This window comes from Scomber scombrus, chromosome 10 (assembly GCF_963691925.1).
Source record: "Scomber scombrus chromosome 10, fScoSco1.1, whole genome shotgun sequence".
Classification (NCBI taxonomy): domain Eukaryota; kingdom Metazoa; phylum Chordata; class Actinopteri; order Scombriformes; family Scombridae; genus Scomber; species Scomber scombrus.
Window position 1 is genome coordinate 1,967,460 of NC_084979.1, and position 15,897 is coordinate 1,983,356.

Below are 15,897 nucleotides of genomic sequence, written 5' to 3' on the forward strand. Positions count from 1 at the left end.
AGTATGAAGAACTCCTAAAAGCCAACTCCAGAGAGCAAAAGATGAAGATCTTCATCATTTAAGTATGGGCTTTTTCTTTTTCCAAAGCAGGAAGAAACTACACTGTGTGTCATAATGTCACACAATGTTATCTAAGGTCAGGTTTTGGAGATTGTTAGAAAGAATACTGATACTGCAAAAAAAAAAAAGAAGTCATATCTGAATATATCAGGCTGTACATTTAAAAAAAAGAGTTTAATTTTGCAACATGTGAATGTTTTAGTTACTGCATTATTGCAATATATCTTTGGTCACTTTTAAGCATCATTTGAATGTAGACTGCTTTCCAATGTATTAGTCTACATGACAAATAATGTATTCATTTACATCCTTTATTGTGTGTAATGCATGTAAAGTTGAAACATGATTAATGAGCATATAGAGAATGTAGATCATTTGTCTTCATATATGCTTTATAAACCATTTATTAAGGAATGGTAAAGTTTAATAAACGTCAATTATAAATATATAATGGTCATCCAAATCATATCTATAGATGCACCACACCATATTTATTAACCCTTTACAACGTATTATAAACATCAGTTTCAATGTTACAATAACCATTCATATAATGTTTCTATTAAACCCATTTTCAACATGTGTTTAATAACATACAGTGTCTAACATGTTGTAGGTTACACTCAGTGAAGAACACCTGTAGTAGTTACATTAGTGCATCAGTGGCTCAGCTCATTAGAAAAGTGTTTTCTGCTTGTCTTCAGGGTGATTTGTTCCAACTACTACAAAAGTATTTGCATATTGTAGAACTTTATTACCGAGTGACTAAAAGTGCAACAGTGATCTTGTAAATGGCTGCATATTACGTAAGTGTGTTGTTGTGTCTCGTTCATCAGAAGCCTTTTTGAAGAACAGATTTGAATTGACAGTTCAGAGGATGTGACAGTGCCGGTTTCTAGGATCTGGGGTCTTTTTTATTGTAGGGCTTGTTTCCCAAGATGCTTTCAACCTCAGCCAAAATGGACAGTGATAACTTTGGAAGAACCTGTGGAAGAAGAGAGAAAGGATTACTGTATATTCTCAAATGTGTCACAAAGAACTCTGGTGTCTTTGTCCCTTTGGTTGTGGTCGATTTTTGCTGAAAGCTGTGATTTTCATTCTGGAGGGAATTCTTTGGTCTTTAGGATGTGTGAAAATACACACAACTTTGCACTCAAGTTTGAAGTGCTAAGTATTTCAATTTGACAAAAACTCACGAAACGTTACACACGCATCACTGGTGGCCTCATTAAATATCTGATATAATCTTTTCCCCCAGAATACTTCCCTTCTGTTGTTCTACTCTGAGCTGTTCTGGCAGCAGTCCTACACTTCTCAATGCATCGCTGCGAACTGCCAACATACTGTAAGTTCAAGAAAATGTATTTAATAAATGTACACAAACGACATCACATAAAAGCTAGTCTGTAGGAATGAGTTTTGAGTAATGATTTAAAAGAAGGTCCTGAATGTGTCAGCCTTATTTCCTCAGGCAGGTTGTTCCAAAGCTGAGGGGCCCTGATGGCAAAAGCACGGTCCCCTCTAGATTTCAGCCTTGACTTTGAAACAACCAGAAAGGCCCCGCCCGAGGATCTAAGGCTGCAGGCCGGCTCATACGGAGTCAACATGTCAGTTAAGTAGCTTGGAGCCAGATCCAGACGTGCTTTAAAAGTGATCAGTAAAATCTTAAAATCAATTCTAAAATGAACAGGGAGCCAATGAAGAGAAGCGAGAGAGACATTTTTTAAGTTACCCGGAAAGGAGAGAGTTGCAGTAATCTAAACGAGAGAAAATGAAAGCATGAATGATTTTTTCCAGGTCAGAGTGGGTGAGCATCGGCTTGAGTTTGGAGATTGTTCTTAATTGTAAATAACAGGACTGGACAGTTTTTGTGATATGAGAAATGAAACTTAATTCTGGGTCAAACAGGACTCCAAGATTTCTGGCAGTGGGCTTGATGTTCGCAGACAGGGGACCAAGACTGATGGGATTTTTTGTATTTGGGGGATTGAACAGTATTATTTCTGTTTTGGAGTTGTTAAATTAAAGGAAATGTGGTGCCATCCAACAGTTGACATCATGGAGACAGTCTACAGCAGCAGCTAGGCTTCTTGGGTCACCAGATCTCAGGGGAAGGTAAATCTGTGTGTCGTCTGCGTAGCAATGGAAAGAATTGTTGTGTCGTTGGATGATCTGGCCAAGTGGGAGCATATACTGTAGATAGAGAATAACATTGGACCTAAAATAGAACCTTGTGGTACACCACAGGTAATGTGGGATGTGGAGGAGGTGTAGTTACCTGTGGTGACTGCAAACGTTCTTTCTAAAAGGTAAGAATAAAACCAATCAAGTGCAGTGTCCTTGATGCCCACCCAAGTTTTAAGACGATCAATTAAAATTGTGTACAGCAAGACAGTTTAATATTGGTAAATGTTGGTTGTGGTTACTGCAGGCATGTCCAAACTATTCCATAAAGGGCTTTATGCCTTCACATTTTTGTTCCAACCAAACAAGTGCAGTGTGTGTTCCGCCAATCAACTGTCCGAAGCTACATGGACCTTTATGAAACAGTTTGAACACCTCCAAGTGGTTCCACCTGCTGTCTGTGTGTGTCTGACCTGTATTGCTCTGATATTTTCCATAAGCTGCTCAATTCTTGAAGCTCCCAGCAGGACAGAGTTCACACCTTCATTCTTCAGACACCAGGCTGTGGGAAGAGAAAGAGAAGAGTGTTTAACCTGAGGTTGTAGATGTCTGGATGACAGATTCCTGCTCTGGACATATTCTACTAATGTCAATGCTTTTTTTTCAATGTGCTTCTCTCTCTTATCCTTTTCTCTATCTTTAACCCCCCATTCAGCAACCTTTGCTGTTACGTGGAGGTAAACAGTGAAGACATCTGGACCACAGGGCAGGTAAGGGAATTACAACAGGCTGTATTTGTGCTGTGGACAACAATTTCACTAAAGCTATTCTGACAGACTGTAGAAAAAACAAGTACACAGTCAGATATGATGGATTGAAGGACAGAGAATTGAAGTTTTGTTGTACCGATAGCCAGTTGGGGCAGAGTACAGCCCAGCTGCTCAGCAACTGCCAGCAGCTCTTTAAGCTTCATCTGCTGACGGTGACCCTCCTCACTCAGGATCTGGTCCTTCATCCACTGATAACCCTGTTACACACAGCACAGTACACACATCAGGGATCCAATTAATACTACAAGAGATAATGATCGGCTAGAGAAGAAACATCTAATATTAACTGACATTGACTGCTGGAGACTCTGTACAGTAGTGATCAGTACAAATCAGATCACTGTATATATTGTAGAGAGGGAGGTTTCCGTTTCTTTTTTGATAATAAAGCAGGTCTAGGTGCTACATGAATACTTTGAAAGCATTAAAACGCACGCACGCACGCACGCACGCACGCACGCACGCACGCACGCACGCGTGGAGGAAGTAAGAGTCTTACCTTAAGCGAGGCTCGTGAACAGGGAGGGATCCCTCTGTCATACTTTCCTGAGATGATCCCACAGGCCAGTGGAGACCATGTCAGAGCTCCAACACCTGCACACAATAAACAGGCAGTGAGGTGGAACTATAGACTGTATATAAGAACAAATCACAGTTTCACAGTATGGGAGAGGCCAGGAAAAGACATCAGAAGGATAAAAACTAAAAAGTACAGTGAAAGGCAGCTCAGCACTACTATTTCCCAACAAAGGGAAATGATCATATGGCTGATTCAGTACCTAACAAACAAAATAGCTTTTCTAATGAAAGGAGTGAGATCTTCATTATGGTTATTATTAAGACAGATTGTGTGATGTGTACCTATCTTGTGGTACAGTTGAGGGAGTTGCACTTCCACCTTCTCCCTCTGGAACATGTGGTACTCTGCCTGTTCACAGATGGGTGGGATCTGGTTGAACTGTCGTGCCACTGAGTACGCCTCCTGTGTTCACCACGGAAATATTCACACATGAAACATTTTGGAATCATACAAAAACTGTCCCATACTGGGTTGAGTCTCTTTAATCTTTACAAGATATTACATGGACCTATGAATTGTAATGTACAGGTTGTTTGAGACCTGTGTGAGGACTCACCATGATCTCCATGGAGCTCCACCGTGATGTCCCCCAGTACATAGCCATCCCCTGATTGATCACATGAGTCATTGCCCTCACCGTCTCTAGCAAAACACAATCAGTTCAGTTACAAGAGTTCAACGGTGGCAGACAACATATCCATCATTTCCATTTTGGATGGAGTTATTTAAAGGTGCATTGTGTAGAATTTATAGGCATCTAATAGTCTGTAATAGTACGGACTTGGCATAAATGGAATATAATATCCATAAGTATATTTTAATTAGTGTACAATTAAAATAAGAGTTGTTTTGTTTTATTTACCTTAGAATTAACCCTTTATATCTACATAGGGAGCAGGTCCTCTTTCAGGGACGTTGCCATGTTGTTCCACCATGTTTCTACAGTATCCCAGAATGGACAAACCAAACACTGACTCTAAAGAGGGTCTTTCTCATCTTTTGCAGACAGGGGCAAGCACAGTTGTTCCACCCTGTGCTTTCCCCTGTCTGCAGTCTGCTGTTATGTACATGCATACTTGTAAAAAAGCATATTAGAAATGCAGCTACCTGGTTATGTAAGTGCACCAAACATTCAGCTTGTCATGGCAGGGATAGCCATGCTTTTAAAGGGCGTGAAATGCAATTGGACACAATTTTCACATATCCACAAATAATGTATAATGATGTATTCTTTCTAATCCGACCCCACATTTTGTCATTTGGATGTTAACCAAACGTTGTTGACCTTAATACATGAAAGTAGAGCCCTGAAAGTTTCACTGAGATTACTGCATCCATCCTCTGACAGAGCAGTGTAACCTCTACTTACACTCCTGTACCTTTTTTAGATTCCATCAAATTTAATGTTAATATCTCATAAAATGTACAATGTAAACTGGATAAGCAGCATTCACAAAACTGATTTGACCAGGCTGAACTCAAGTTAGTAAGACTCAGTATAATTGGCGTCTCACAGTGAAGTGAAGTGAAGGAACACCCTCCTTCTGTTGGAGGATAAGCACACCCACCTTCTATAGGTGTGTTAGGATCAGGTCGATTAGCAAAAACCACGTCCACATACTCCAGCTGAAGTCTGTCTAGTGATGCTCTTAGACCTGTTTCATAAATGACATAATGATTGTATTATCATATACTGTGTTAAGTGGCTGATGCAGCTACGAACAACTTGATTGTGCTCGTTCTCAAACCATAAAAAGTACTTTGGTTATAACAAAGTTGTAGCCTTACTTATACATAGTGGTGGATAAAAATCTTACCTTCAATGATGTGTTTTCTAGACAATCCTCTTTCCATTTCTGCCCTGAAAAATAAATCTTTTCATTTTAGAACTTAAGATTTTAAATAGACTGGTCATTGTTATATTGAACATATATATTCACAAAACCTAGGACCAAATAAAACGAATGAATGTCATCACAGTCCTGGTTTAGAAGTGATTTAGGAAAATTCTCAGAGCAACTCTGAGTGAGGACAGAAACTGAGGAGGTGTGATTGAGTCTGTAGCTGGATACAACTCATTCTTTTAAAATGTGTGATTGGTTAATCAACAAAGAAGAAGAAAAAAAAAGAAGAAAAGAAATAATAAAAAATGCACTCTTAATGATAATGGACACAGACTGGACAGTGTAATTAATGTTCCTAATCATAGAATTGAGCCTCTACTATTTTAAAATACTATTTTATGTAATTAACATTAAGATATTTCCTTATGGGTAAATGTCTTGTATCCCAAGTTTTTATTTGCGTAGAGAAAATTTTTATTTTTAATTTTAATGCTGGTCCAGATAATGAAACTCATTTTTATGAACAGGTATTGTATAGCCCATATCAAATTAGCTTCTATGTTTTATAACAACATGTTTGTCAAACTATACCTATATATATATATATATATATATCATGGCATCATCTCACAAATGTGATATCCTGCATTCCTCAGAAGGTGTGAGTGAAAGGGGCAATGCATTTATCATTAGATGTTTTTTTAAACTCTGCTAATGTAATGATTCCACTTCTGATAACAGTCTATTAGGTAGTTCTGTTTCCCTTTTGACTGAAAAGGTCTATAATAAATACTCTATATTACACATCGTTACATGAAACGTTACCTCCATATAAGTATGTCTTTCTTATACGGTATCTTATGGCTTGTAGGGAAGCTATTTCATTCATTGCAATCATAGAAAGAGAGAAAGAAGGAGAGAGAAAGAAAAAGAGAATATATACATACTTTCCTCCCCAGAAGATTTTGGTGGTGATGACTAAACTGGAACGCCTGCATGTGAGAACATAGAAATGTTTCCTCACAGAAATATGATACCTGGAAACTGTGTATATGAATGGAAATATTAGAGCATATGACCTAATTCAACACAGACTAAAAATCCAGAGATCCACATATTTAATATTGTCTTATTTTGTTTCTGTTGGCAGTCAAAGATCTGTGTTCTCTAGAAACATGACACAAAATGGGAATGTAGCAATCACACATTTTCAACTTGTGATATTGATTTCAATACCTAAAGTCTAATTGTGCTCACCATAACAACGAGAACAACACAAGCAATACATCAAATAACTACATGAATAAATAATGACAGTTTAATGACGCTGCTGTGGACAGAGCAGCACACATTACAGCCTAACTTCATTTAAATACTGTTTATACAACTATTGGAACTCATTTGTTGAAATGTCCTGTAATCTGTAAATCTCTGAATATTTTATGGTAAATATGGCCCTATTTCAGTTGATTTAATCCATACATTTAAATAAAGTCATGGATATTATTTGTAAATTAAGCTTCTTATATGATATTCATAAGTTTTAAAACTGTACCTCCATCCTTTCTTCTTTATGATATTTCCCAAAACAACTTCAGCCCTGTGAGACAACAGAGAGATTTATGATGTTTCTTTAATAAATAAAAAATGAACTTTTTAAGCAATTTAACAAATGACACAGAGTTACACTTTGACAACACAGTAAGGCACAAGATGAGTAAACCTTTATTAACTTCCATGTTTAACCCTCATGTTGCCCTCGACTCAAGGAAGGAAGGGAGGAAGAAGGAAGGAAAGAAAGTAGGATGGAAGGAAGGAAGGAAAGGAGGGAGGAAGGAAGGGAGGAAAGGAAAGAAGGAAGGGAAGAAGGACAGGATGGAGGAAAGAAGGAAGGGAGGAAGGTAGAAGGGAGGAAAGTAAAGAAGGAAGGGAGGAAGGAAAGGAGGGAAGAAAGGACGGAGGAAAGAAGGACAGAAGAAAGAAGGAAGGGAGGAAGGAAGGGGGAGGAAAGAAGGAAGGGAGGAAAGGAAGGAAGGAAGGAAAGAAGGAGGGGAGGATGGAGGAAGGAAGAAAGGAAGGAAGGAAGGCAGGAAGGACAGAAGGAAGGAAGGACAGAAGGAAGGAAGAAAGGGGGATGGAGGAAGGGAAGAAGGAAGGGAGGAAAGAGAGAGGAAGGAAAGAAAGACAGAAGGAGGGAGGGAGGAAGGAAAGAAGGAACAGTCAAAAGAGACAGGGTCAAGTTGATCCGGGAGGACGACACGAAGGTTAAATAAATATATCTCACAAGCGCTTCTGCATTTTTTCCTCTGATTTACACCCAGAACTATAGTCATTGTGTATTGGGCTCTGCACAAACAAATAGCATGTGAATGGGTGCATAGAAAACACTGTGGGGCACTTTGGATAGGAGGTGCTGTATCACCACTGTATGAATGTGTGTCTGAATGGATGAATGTTGGCATCATTTGTAAAGTGATTTGAGTGGTTGATAAGAATAGAAAACTGCTATAAATGCAGTCAATTTACCAAATGCTGTCCATTTATAACTGGGTAAACTTTTTGACATTCAAGGAACCTGCCCTGGATAAGTTTCCTAATTTAAAAACAACAACAACAACAACAAAAAAAAACCAACATTTGGATACCAGGATGGCGTTGGCGTGGCCCAGTGCCTGCCCCAGCATAGCAGAACAATTGGGAACCCTCGATCTGTGTGATTGTGTGATTTTTCTATAGAGCCTCTAAAAGATCACCTGAAAAAGTTCAGTCTCTCCTCTAACCTTTCTGGACCCTGTGGCCAGGCTTTATCTACATACAGTATGTGTTTGATGTTAAACAGCTGTTATCATCATAACTAACTCTACTCACTCACTCATACACATAGGCTTTGAAAACAAAGATTGCAATCAGATGTGTGGAGATGGAGATGCATTCATGTGGATAAACATACATGAGAGTGTAATTGTCTAATGATGTGAGACAAGTTTAAAAATGGGGCCACACTTACTTTCCGGCGTGATACACTTCAGCCGTGTCGAACAGATTGATGCCGTTCTCATACGCCAAAGTCACCAGCTCCTCTGCAACCTTCAACAGAACATTTTCAGATAAAGAATAGAAACTAACGTAGAAACTAATATATTTACTGTCCCTCTGACTCGAATCCAATTCTCTTATTGTTATTCTTTGTTTAACTTGAGCTGTGATTTCATGAGACTGTACAGATGTTTAGGCAACACTGTCCTACCTCTTCTGTTATCTGGCCTCCAAAGGTAACCCATGTGCCTGTACAGACAGATAAAACCAAATGGTTACACGGTCGGTGTGTGTGTGTGTGTGTGTGTGTGTGTGTGTGTGTGTGTGTGTGTGTGTGTGTGTGTGTGTGTGTGTGTGTGTGTGTGTGTGCGTGCGTGCGTGCGTGCGTGCGTGCGTGCGTGCGTGCGTGCGTGCGTGCGTGCGTGCGTGCGTGCGTGCGTGCGTGCGTGCGTGTTCATCTTTTTTTTGTGGGAAGAATCTTATCATACTTCATTTTGATTATTTCAGGATAATCTCCTATGTTTCTAATTTGTCATATGTGGAACAAATGCAGTAAAAAAAAAAAGGTGTTTATTGATCTGTAGCTGGAGGTTTGGTCTTTGTTGAGTTTGAGCAGAACTGAAATGAGGGTGTTATTTATGTGCAGTGATCTTTTTCTTGATCATTTCAATATGTTAACCATTTTGATAGACTGACTCTGAACCAGGTGATTTATTGTTTATAAGATACCTCTTACAATCTCAAGTGCTTATAACCTGCCAGAATAGCTGGACATAATACAATCCGCAGAACTCGCTCCTATAAATCTGCTGCACCAGAATAAAAGACGTTGACATGCACGCATACACACATAAATGCCTCACTCACCTAATCCAAGACAGGAAACCCTCAGCCCAGATTTACCCAGATTTCTGTTGATGAGAAAAATCATAATCCAGTGAGAACAGCTAATTATAAACTATATATCATATTATTAGTATACTATAATATCATCATTAAAGTGCACCGAGAGAGCAATCATGTTTGACTTAAATGCATCTACCTCCCGAGTCTATACTGTTTAAATCCAGACTTTTTCCACAGCAAACATTTTGACTTATAGTTGGAAAAACATCTTCAACTTTCAACTTTTACTATCCTGAAGGAAACTTGGTTTGCAGGCAGGTATAACATGCAGGAGTTAGGATCATTAACCCTTACATACTCTCCGGGTCATATTTGCCCAAATGTCATTTTCTTTTACTCGGAAATTTGATGACTTTTCCTTAAAGTGGCCCAAAATGCACAAGAATGAAAACATTTATACAGTAATTCCTAAAGAAGACAGTTTGGACTATTTATTTCACTACACACATGAAATACGCCGTTTAAGGCAGATGAATGTGTTACTATGCTACCCTGAGGCACTTTCAGTTTAGGCTTGCCATTCTACTTTCAAAAGTGGAGCATCTTAAAATCCCCAATGATTCAGGAACTGGTGAGGCAGATCATTTGTTATTTTTAAAATACTGCAGTGTTACATAATGGTAGTTGAAAGCAGCAGGTAACCAGCTGGTAGAAGTTATAACACTGTGTTTTGTTCTGGTCAATCACCATTTTTCCATGTCTTTGGAACTTGTATGAAGTTAGTGTTAGAAGATGAAGTTCTAAATCCTGTTGTTTGTTGAGATGTTTGTGCTTGAGTACTCTGCTACTGGGAATGTTTGAGGTTCTTAAGCAATTGTAAATGGCTGGTTGGAGACTTACACTGGCCACTTTCTCTACCATATTTTCCCACCTTATACAAAAAATGCTGCAGCCAAGCTTTTAACAGTTACTAAGAAATATTGGATATTTTACTTGCATTCATCAGCACTATAATTATTATTATTATATTTGCACCATATCAGGAATCACCTTACCTGTAAATCATACCAGTGGCATAAGACATGGTCTCCTTGAGTGAAACGTGGTTCATTCTAAGGAAATCCTCCAGGTTTTTGTGCTGAGCAGCTGCGCGCACCTCTCTGAGGCGCTGGAACTCTGCTAACTGGCTGCTGCGCTGCTGCCTCTCTTCCTGCTCCAGCGCTTGCTCAGACAGGAAGCAGCCCAGGCCGCTGCGGACACTCTCGTTCATGGAGGACAGGGACAGTATCTTGCCTCCGCTGCTACATCCGCTGCTGACGCTACTGCTTCGACATATGCTGGCGGTGTCTCGAGTCCCGTGTGGCACCCCTCCGCCTCCCCCAGGTTTGGGCATCTAGGAGGTGATGACGAAACAAAATGCGGTGTCAAACCCAAGCAGGAATGTAATAAAGCCATGTCTACGAGCAACTCTCCATACTGCTCTGTGTATTATGGCTTGTAATGTAATCACAGCTGTTTTTCATGGTGTCTGCTATTTGCATTATACATTACAAACACTGAATCATTTATTGATGAGGGATGTGTAGGACTGATGTGCTCTGCAGACGGAAACATAAACATGCACACATGCTCATGACAATGCTTTTTTGAAACTGTGCAGTATCCTTACTCACATACTCGGTGCCTCGGTAGACATCTGTGGAATTGTGTCATGCAGGAGGATAATTAACTGTGGAGAGACAGCGCTGTTAATGGAAGGAACGACTGGAAGACAAGATGATCGTTTGAAAACTGACAGCTTGTTCTTGGCTGATTGCCGCCATCAGCTGTTTGACTCGTTCACAGTGTAGCATGGAACATCTGGCCATGTTCGTGCATGATGACCACAGGGTCGGTGCCACGACAATTTAAAAGGGGGGGCAATATGTGTTTAGAGTACATATGAAACCTGCAATATTTTTAAAGTATTACACAGAGGTAACGGCAAGGTCAATTCAATTTAAGTCCGATCACAATCTGAACCAAATACAAGAGGCCTCCACAGGTCATTGCATGATAATTCACAACCTAAACAGTTAACCCAGTACACATCCCTAAAATACAGCAAGTACAAATGTAGGCATTAATACTTCTCCATATCCCATCAAGATACTGAAACAACAACATACTGGTAGGGCTGGGTATCGGTACCTGATACCTTTTAAGGTAAATAAATCGATACCATGTCGTATCGAAACATCTCCCGTCAAACGATACCTGCAATCTAGAGCTAAAAATATGACTATTTGTATGGACTTGCTCACAGCCAATCAAGCGTTCTTCAATTTAATGCAATGGGTATCGAATGAAGCACTCAATCGGTATCACTTTAAAGGTACTTGGATTGGTACTGGTATCATCATTTTTTAAACGATACACAGCCCTACATATTGGTAAGAAAGCGCCGATCACCGAACTTACCTTTTAGAAGAGAATTAGAATTTGATGATTCTAGGAACTAAATCTCCTCATAATTGTCTCCCTTAACTCATTTAATCACTTTGGGATTAGATACTTCTCACCAGCTGCACCAGCTGGTCCTTTTGGGTGTGAAACGTGACATGTCTTTGGTCATTGAAAACATTCTTCAGTGTTGAGAAGGAATTTTCACATGTGGCAAGAGAGGCACTGAATGTTAAAATGTGTTTCAGTGCTGTCATCAAACTTGGCTTGTCGACCGTGTCGTGCTGTGTTTACAGCATTTTTTTAAGTGTCCACTTTTCTTCTGTTGCCTGGTCCATCTTGCCAACCGAGGCACAAGAAACTCAGGTTCCACGATGGTCCTCAAAAGTTTACTAAGTCCAGGTGCCATGCTCCAGATTGAGCACGTTCCTCTAAACACTATTATGAAATTTTAGGCATGCTTAACAGAATGTGGCATAAGCTTTCACCCATTGTTCCATGTCTCTGCCATGAAACATCAATCTTGTGAATGAACACCTTTCCCGTCTGAAACACACAGGTTACATTTTTCTAATATAACCTGTGCAGGACTGTCTGTGCCAGGTTGGTTCAGTTGGATTTGGAGTTTCCACCAAATTCCTGGCCTTGCTAGCATCCTCAGCCTGGCTGGAGGTAGCAGTGGCACCATCTTCATTGTCAGAAGTTTCCTGTAGAGCGGCATACAGCATCCCACAGACTTTTCTTCCATGCGGCCACTTCCTAATATCCATCGAGACTGACAGGCCAACAAAATATTCAAACTTTAGTTTCAGTCAGTTTCAAAGCTCACAGAAAGAGCGGGCAATAGGACCGAGGGTTATCTTCAAATCATCAAAATCGGTGATTTACCAAACTTTTTATTTAATAATTCATTTTTATTACACAGCAATTTCTCTGGATATTTGCATAGGTATTACGGATATGAAAATGTGTTTGTATAAAAGTATATACACATATGTAACTATGGCATTGGCCCCATTGTGACTCCAATGCTGGGTGTACAGTATGAACAACTGAGGATTTGTTATTTCAGTGTGATCAATTAAATCTGCAACATTCCTTGCAACAGCAATGGAGGAAAATGTGTATGTATTCACACAGAAACACCAACAAATATTTAGTGGTTATATCAAGAACCAAATACCAGATGATTTTGGTTTTCGTACCACGCTACGCTCCACTGCTTTCAAATGAGCTAATTCATGGTCCTGAAATAAACTTTTATATACGAGAAATTCATCTAATTTGTTCGCATATCAATCAATATATGAAGTAACTGTGAAGTAACATTTCTTAACTGATGATGTATTAGGTGTGAACTGATCACACTGTGAACATTCATGATACATCCTGCATTAATTCATGCATTAAATCATCATGATTCATGCATTAGTTACTTGATTTGTTCAGTGTTTACCTTCACAGTGAGCATCACAACAAGACGTGACTCGAAGGAGTGCGATGCCATTTTCCTTGAGGCATGTTTTGAATTCACGTGCAACAGTACGCTTGTCATTCACAATGTACTCTGGAATCCTTTGATATTTGAGAATTTCAACCTCCACGGGGCAACGGTCCACATATATTGAGAGTGAATGTGTGTCTCTAGTTGTCATAGTTTTCTTCTCTTGCCTATTTCATTTTATTCTTTTTTATCTAGCTTCATATGAAATCTTTTTTAATTCTATATGTTGTGTGCATCTTTTTCTCATGTGTTTGTTGAGTGTGGAGAGCAGCAAAGTAAGAATTTCATTGCATTGTCTGAACCTCTGTTGTGTTTTTGACTATGCATATGACAATAAACAATCTTGAATCTAGAATCTTGAATGATTCTCTGACCAGCTATAATCTTAGTCAGATCAATATTAGGGCTGGGTGATATGGACAAAATCAAGTATCACGATATATTTGACCAAATACCTCGATATCGATATTGCAACGATAACGTAGAGATGATTCTCGATGCTTTCGCTAAATATTTACACGATGAAATGTTTGATAAATAATCATCTGTAATGTGGATATAATGACAAAGTGGGTAAAAGGTCAATAACAGAACAGCTAGAACAGTCTGGTAAGTTCAGAAAATTACACATTTTTACAGTAATGCAACATTTAAAAGCAGGAAAAGACGACACTGATGACATATCACCATATTTAGATATCCTAAATCTAAGACGATATCTAGTCTCATATCAATATATCGATATAATATCGATATATTGCCCAGCCCTAATCAATATGTTCAATGAATTCATTTCTTCACACAGGCTGCTTTCATACACCCTTTAAAGAACAACAAGCTGAGCCCTGTAGGTGCACAGTCACAGTTTGCTGTGTGGGTTTATTTCATAAATAGAGTTTTTAAATGATGTCATTAACCATATGTGCTACAGTGAAGCAGAGCTGTGCAGTTGACAGGCACGATATGACTAAACTAATGACCTTCTCTTTAATTACTCTTCTTCTCTCTAATTACCTTCTCTGCTTCTTAGTTAAATTCTGCACCACCATACTTTAGTTCACAGCCTTTGCTTTACCTTCACTATTAACTGATATCTGTGTATCATGTTTTAACACCATTGTGCAGTACTACCTTCCAATGGACTCACTTTTGATAGTTTGATAAGCTTCATCACACTAACTCCAGTCGTCTGTCTTTATGATTATGTGTCTTTATGTTATGCATTTGTATAGGTGCTACAAATTGTGTCCATTGAGGCTATCTATTGACATGTGTTTTAGTGAAATGAATAGTTAATAGTTTTAATAAGGATTTCTTTTTATGATGAAACAGTGAAGACTGATGGCTCTAATGGTTATACAATAAACCCCACACTTCCATAAAGTTCTTGTCATTTTCACTTTACATTTTAATCATTATTGCTATGTTATATTTCCGTGTAGAATATGAACAGTATAAGGGTTAAAAACAGTAGGGCTGCATTTTTGTTGTCCACTTTTCAATCTTGACTGGTGGTTTGAACTTTGGTGCGTTTTACTGCCTCAGGAAGCTTGTGATATCTGACCTGTCTGCAACTATTATTATTTTCATTACTGCAAAGATGCTCAAACACCCACACATAATAAATCTAACTATGTAATAACTTTAAGTTTCTATCAAATCTAACCTTTATCATGTCCTCACTCTGCTGTCTACACAGTGCTACGCCACGAAATCCCAGTCATTCAATAATTTAAAAACCTCTTTCCACATCCTGATGACGATGGCGGAACATTTCCTCTCTTTACTTTCACTGACGCTGAACAAGAGGACAGCAGTGTCTCAAGTATAAAAGAAGAACAAAAGAAAGATATTGGAGAAACAGATGTTGGACTATCTTTGGCTACAACAATCTTCCTATTTTCACTAAGAGATGTTTGTCCCATACTACTCCAAACATGGGCTGCATATCCATGCAACATCTATCCCATTACCCATCAATCTATCCTAAAAACTAGTGCTACTCACCCGAGCGGTTGGAGTTCGGCCGATGTAGGGGTTCTGGACCACACTGCTCATGATGGAGGTTGGTGATGGACAGATACAGCACTATGTAGCAGAACTGCTCCTGGATTGCTTTAAATGTGGTGGATGGAGGAGTGAATATGGCTTCAACTCCCTCCTGCTTGGTCACACGGCACACAGAGAGCCCTATCAGCAACGTGGTCTGCACTGCAGAGGCCAAAACATAATCTAACAAGTAAATTATTTATCTTGCACTACAACTGGCATCAGCACTAAAAGCTTGTGATTGTCTGCAATAGCAGTGAGCATGCTAAAAGCCTGTCATCTCCCCTCAAACTCTCTGTATCCATCAATTAGATAATAGACTTGGCCTGCAGCACCACATAACACAGGTATGGATTTGTGTATGCCTGTTAGGGATTTGTTCCAACCAATAACAAAGTGTTGCTAACTTGCCATTGGAGTGTGAGAGCAAGATGTGGAGGATATCCAACTGATGATCTGTCAACTCCTCCATCTGTACTTCACATTATCAACTAGCTGCAGCAATTTAGACATAAATGAAAATGATGCCATCACTGGGTATAACTAACATCAGTCAGTTCATACATCATTTACATGTATCTA

General features: G+C 39.1%; 1 protein-coding gene across 1 annotated transcript; it reads right to left on the bottom strand.

Moving 5' to 3' along the window:
- Window positions 1-955: 955 nt before the first annotated feature.
- On the bottom strand, window positions 956-15,324 carry LOC133987163 (voltage-gated potassium channel subunit beta-2-like). Its single transcript, XM_062426441.1, has 15 exons — window positions 15,274-15,324; window positions 10,376-10,713; window positions 9,342-9,385; window positions 8,686-8,723; window positions 8,446-8,525; window positions 6,994-7,038; window positions 6,386-6,430; window positions 5,412-5,455; window positions 5,163-5,249; window positions 4,151-4,236; window positions 3,876-3,996; window positions 3,514-3,608; window positions 3,091-3,211; window positions 2,658-2,746; window positions 956-1,045 (listed from the first exon to the last, which is right to left on the bottom strand). The coding sequence occupies exons 1-15, from the start codon at window positions 15,322-15,324 to the stop codon at window positions 956-958; spliced, it is 1,374 nt and encodes a 457-aa protein (XP_062282425.1).
- Window positions 15,325-15,897: the final 573 nt, after the last annotated feature.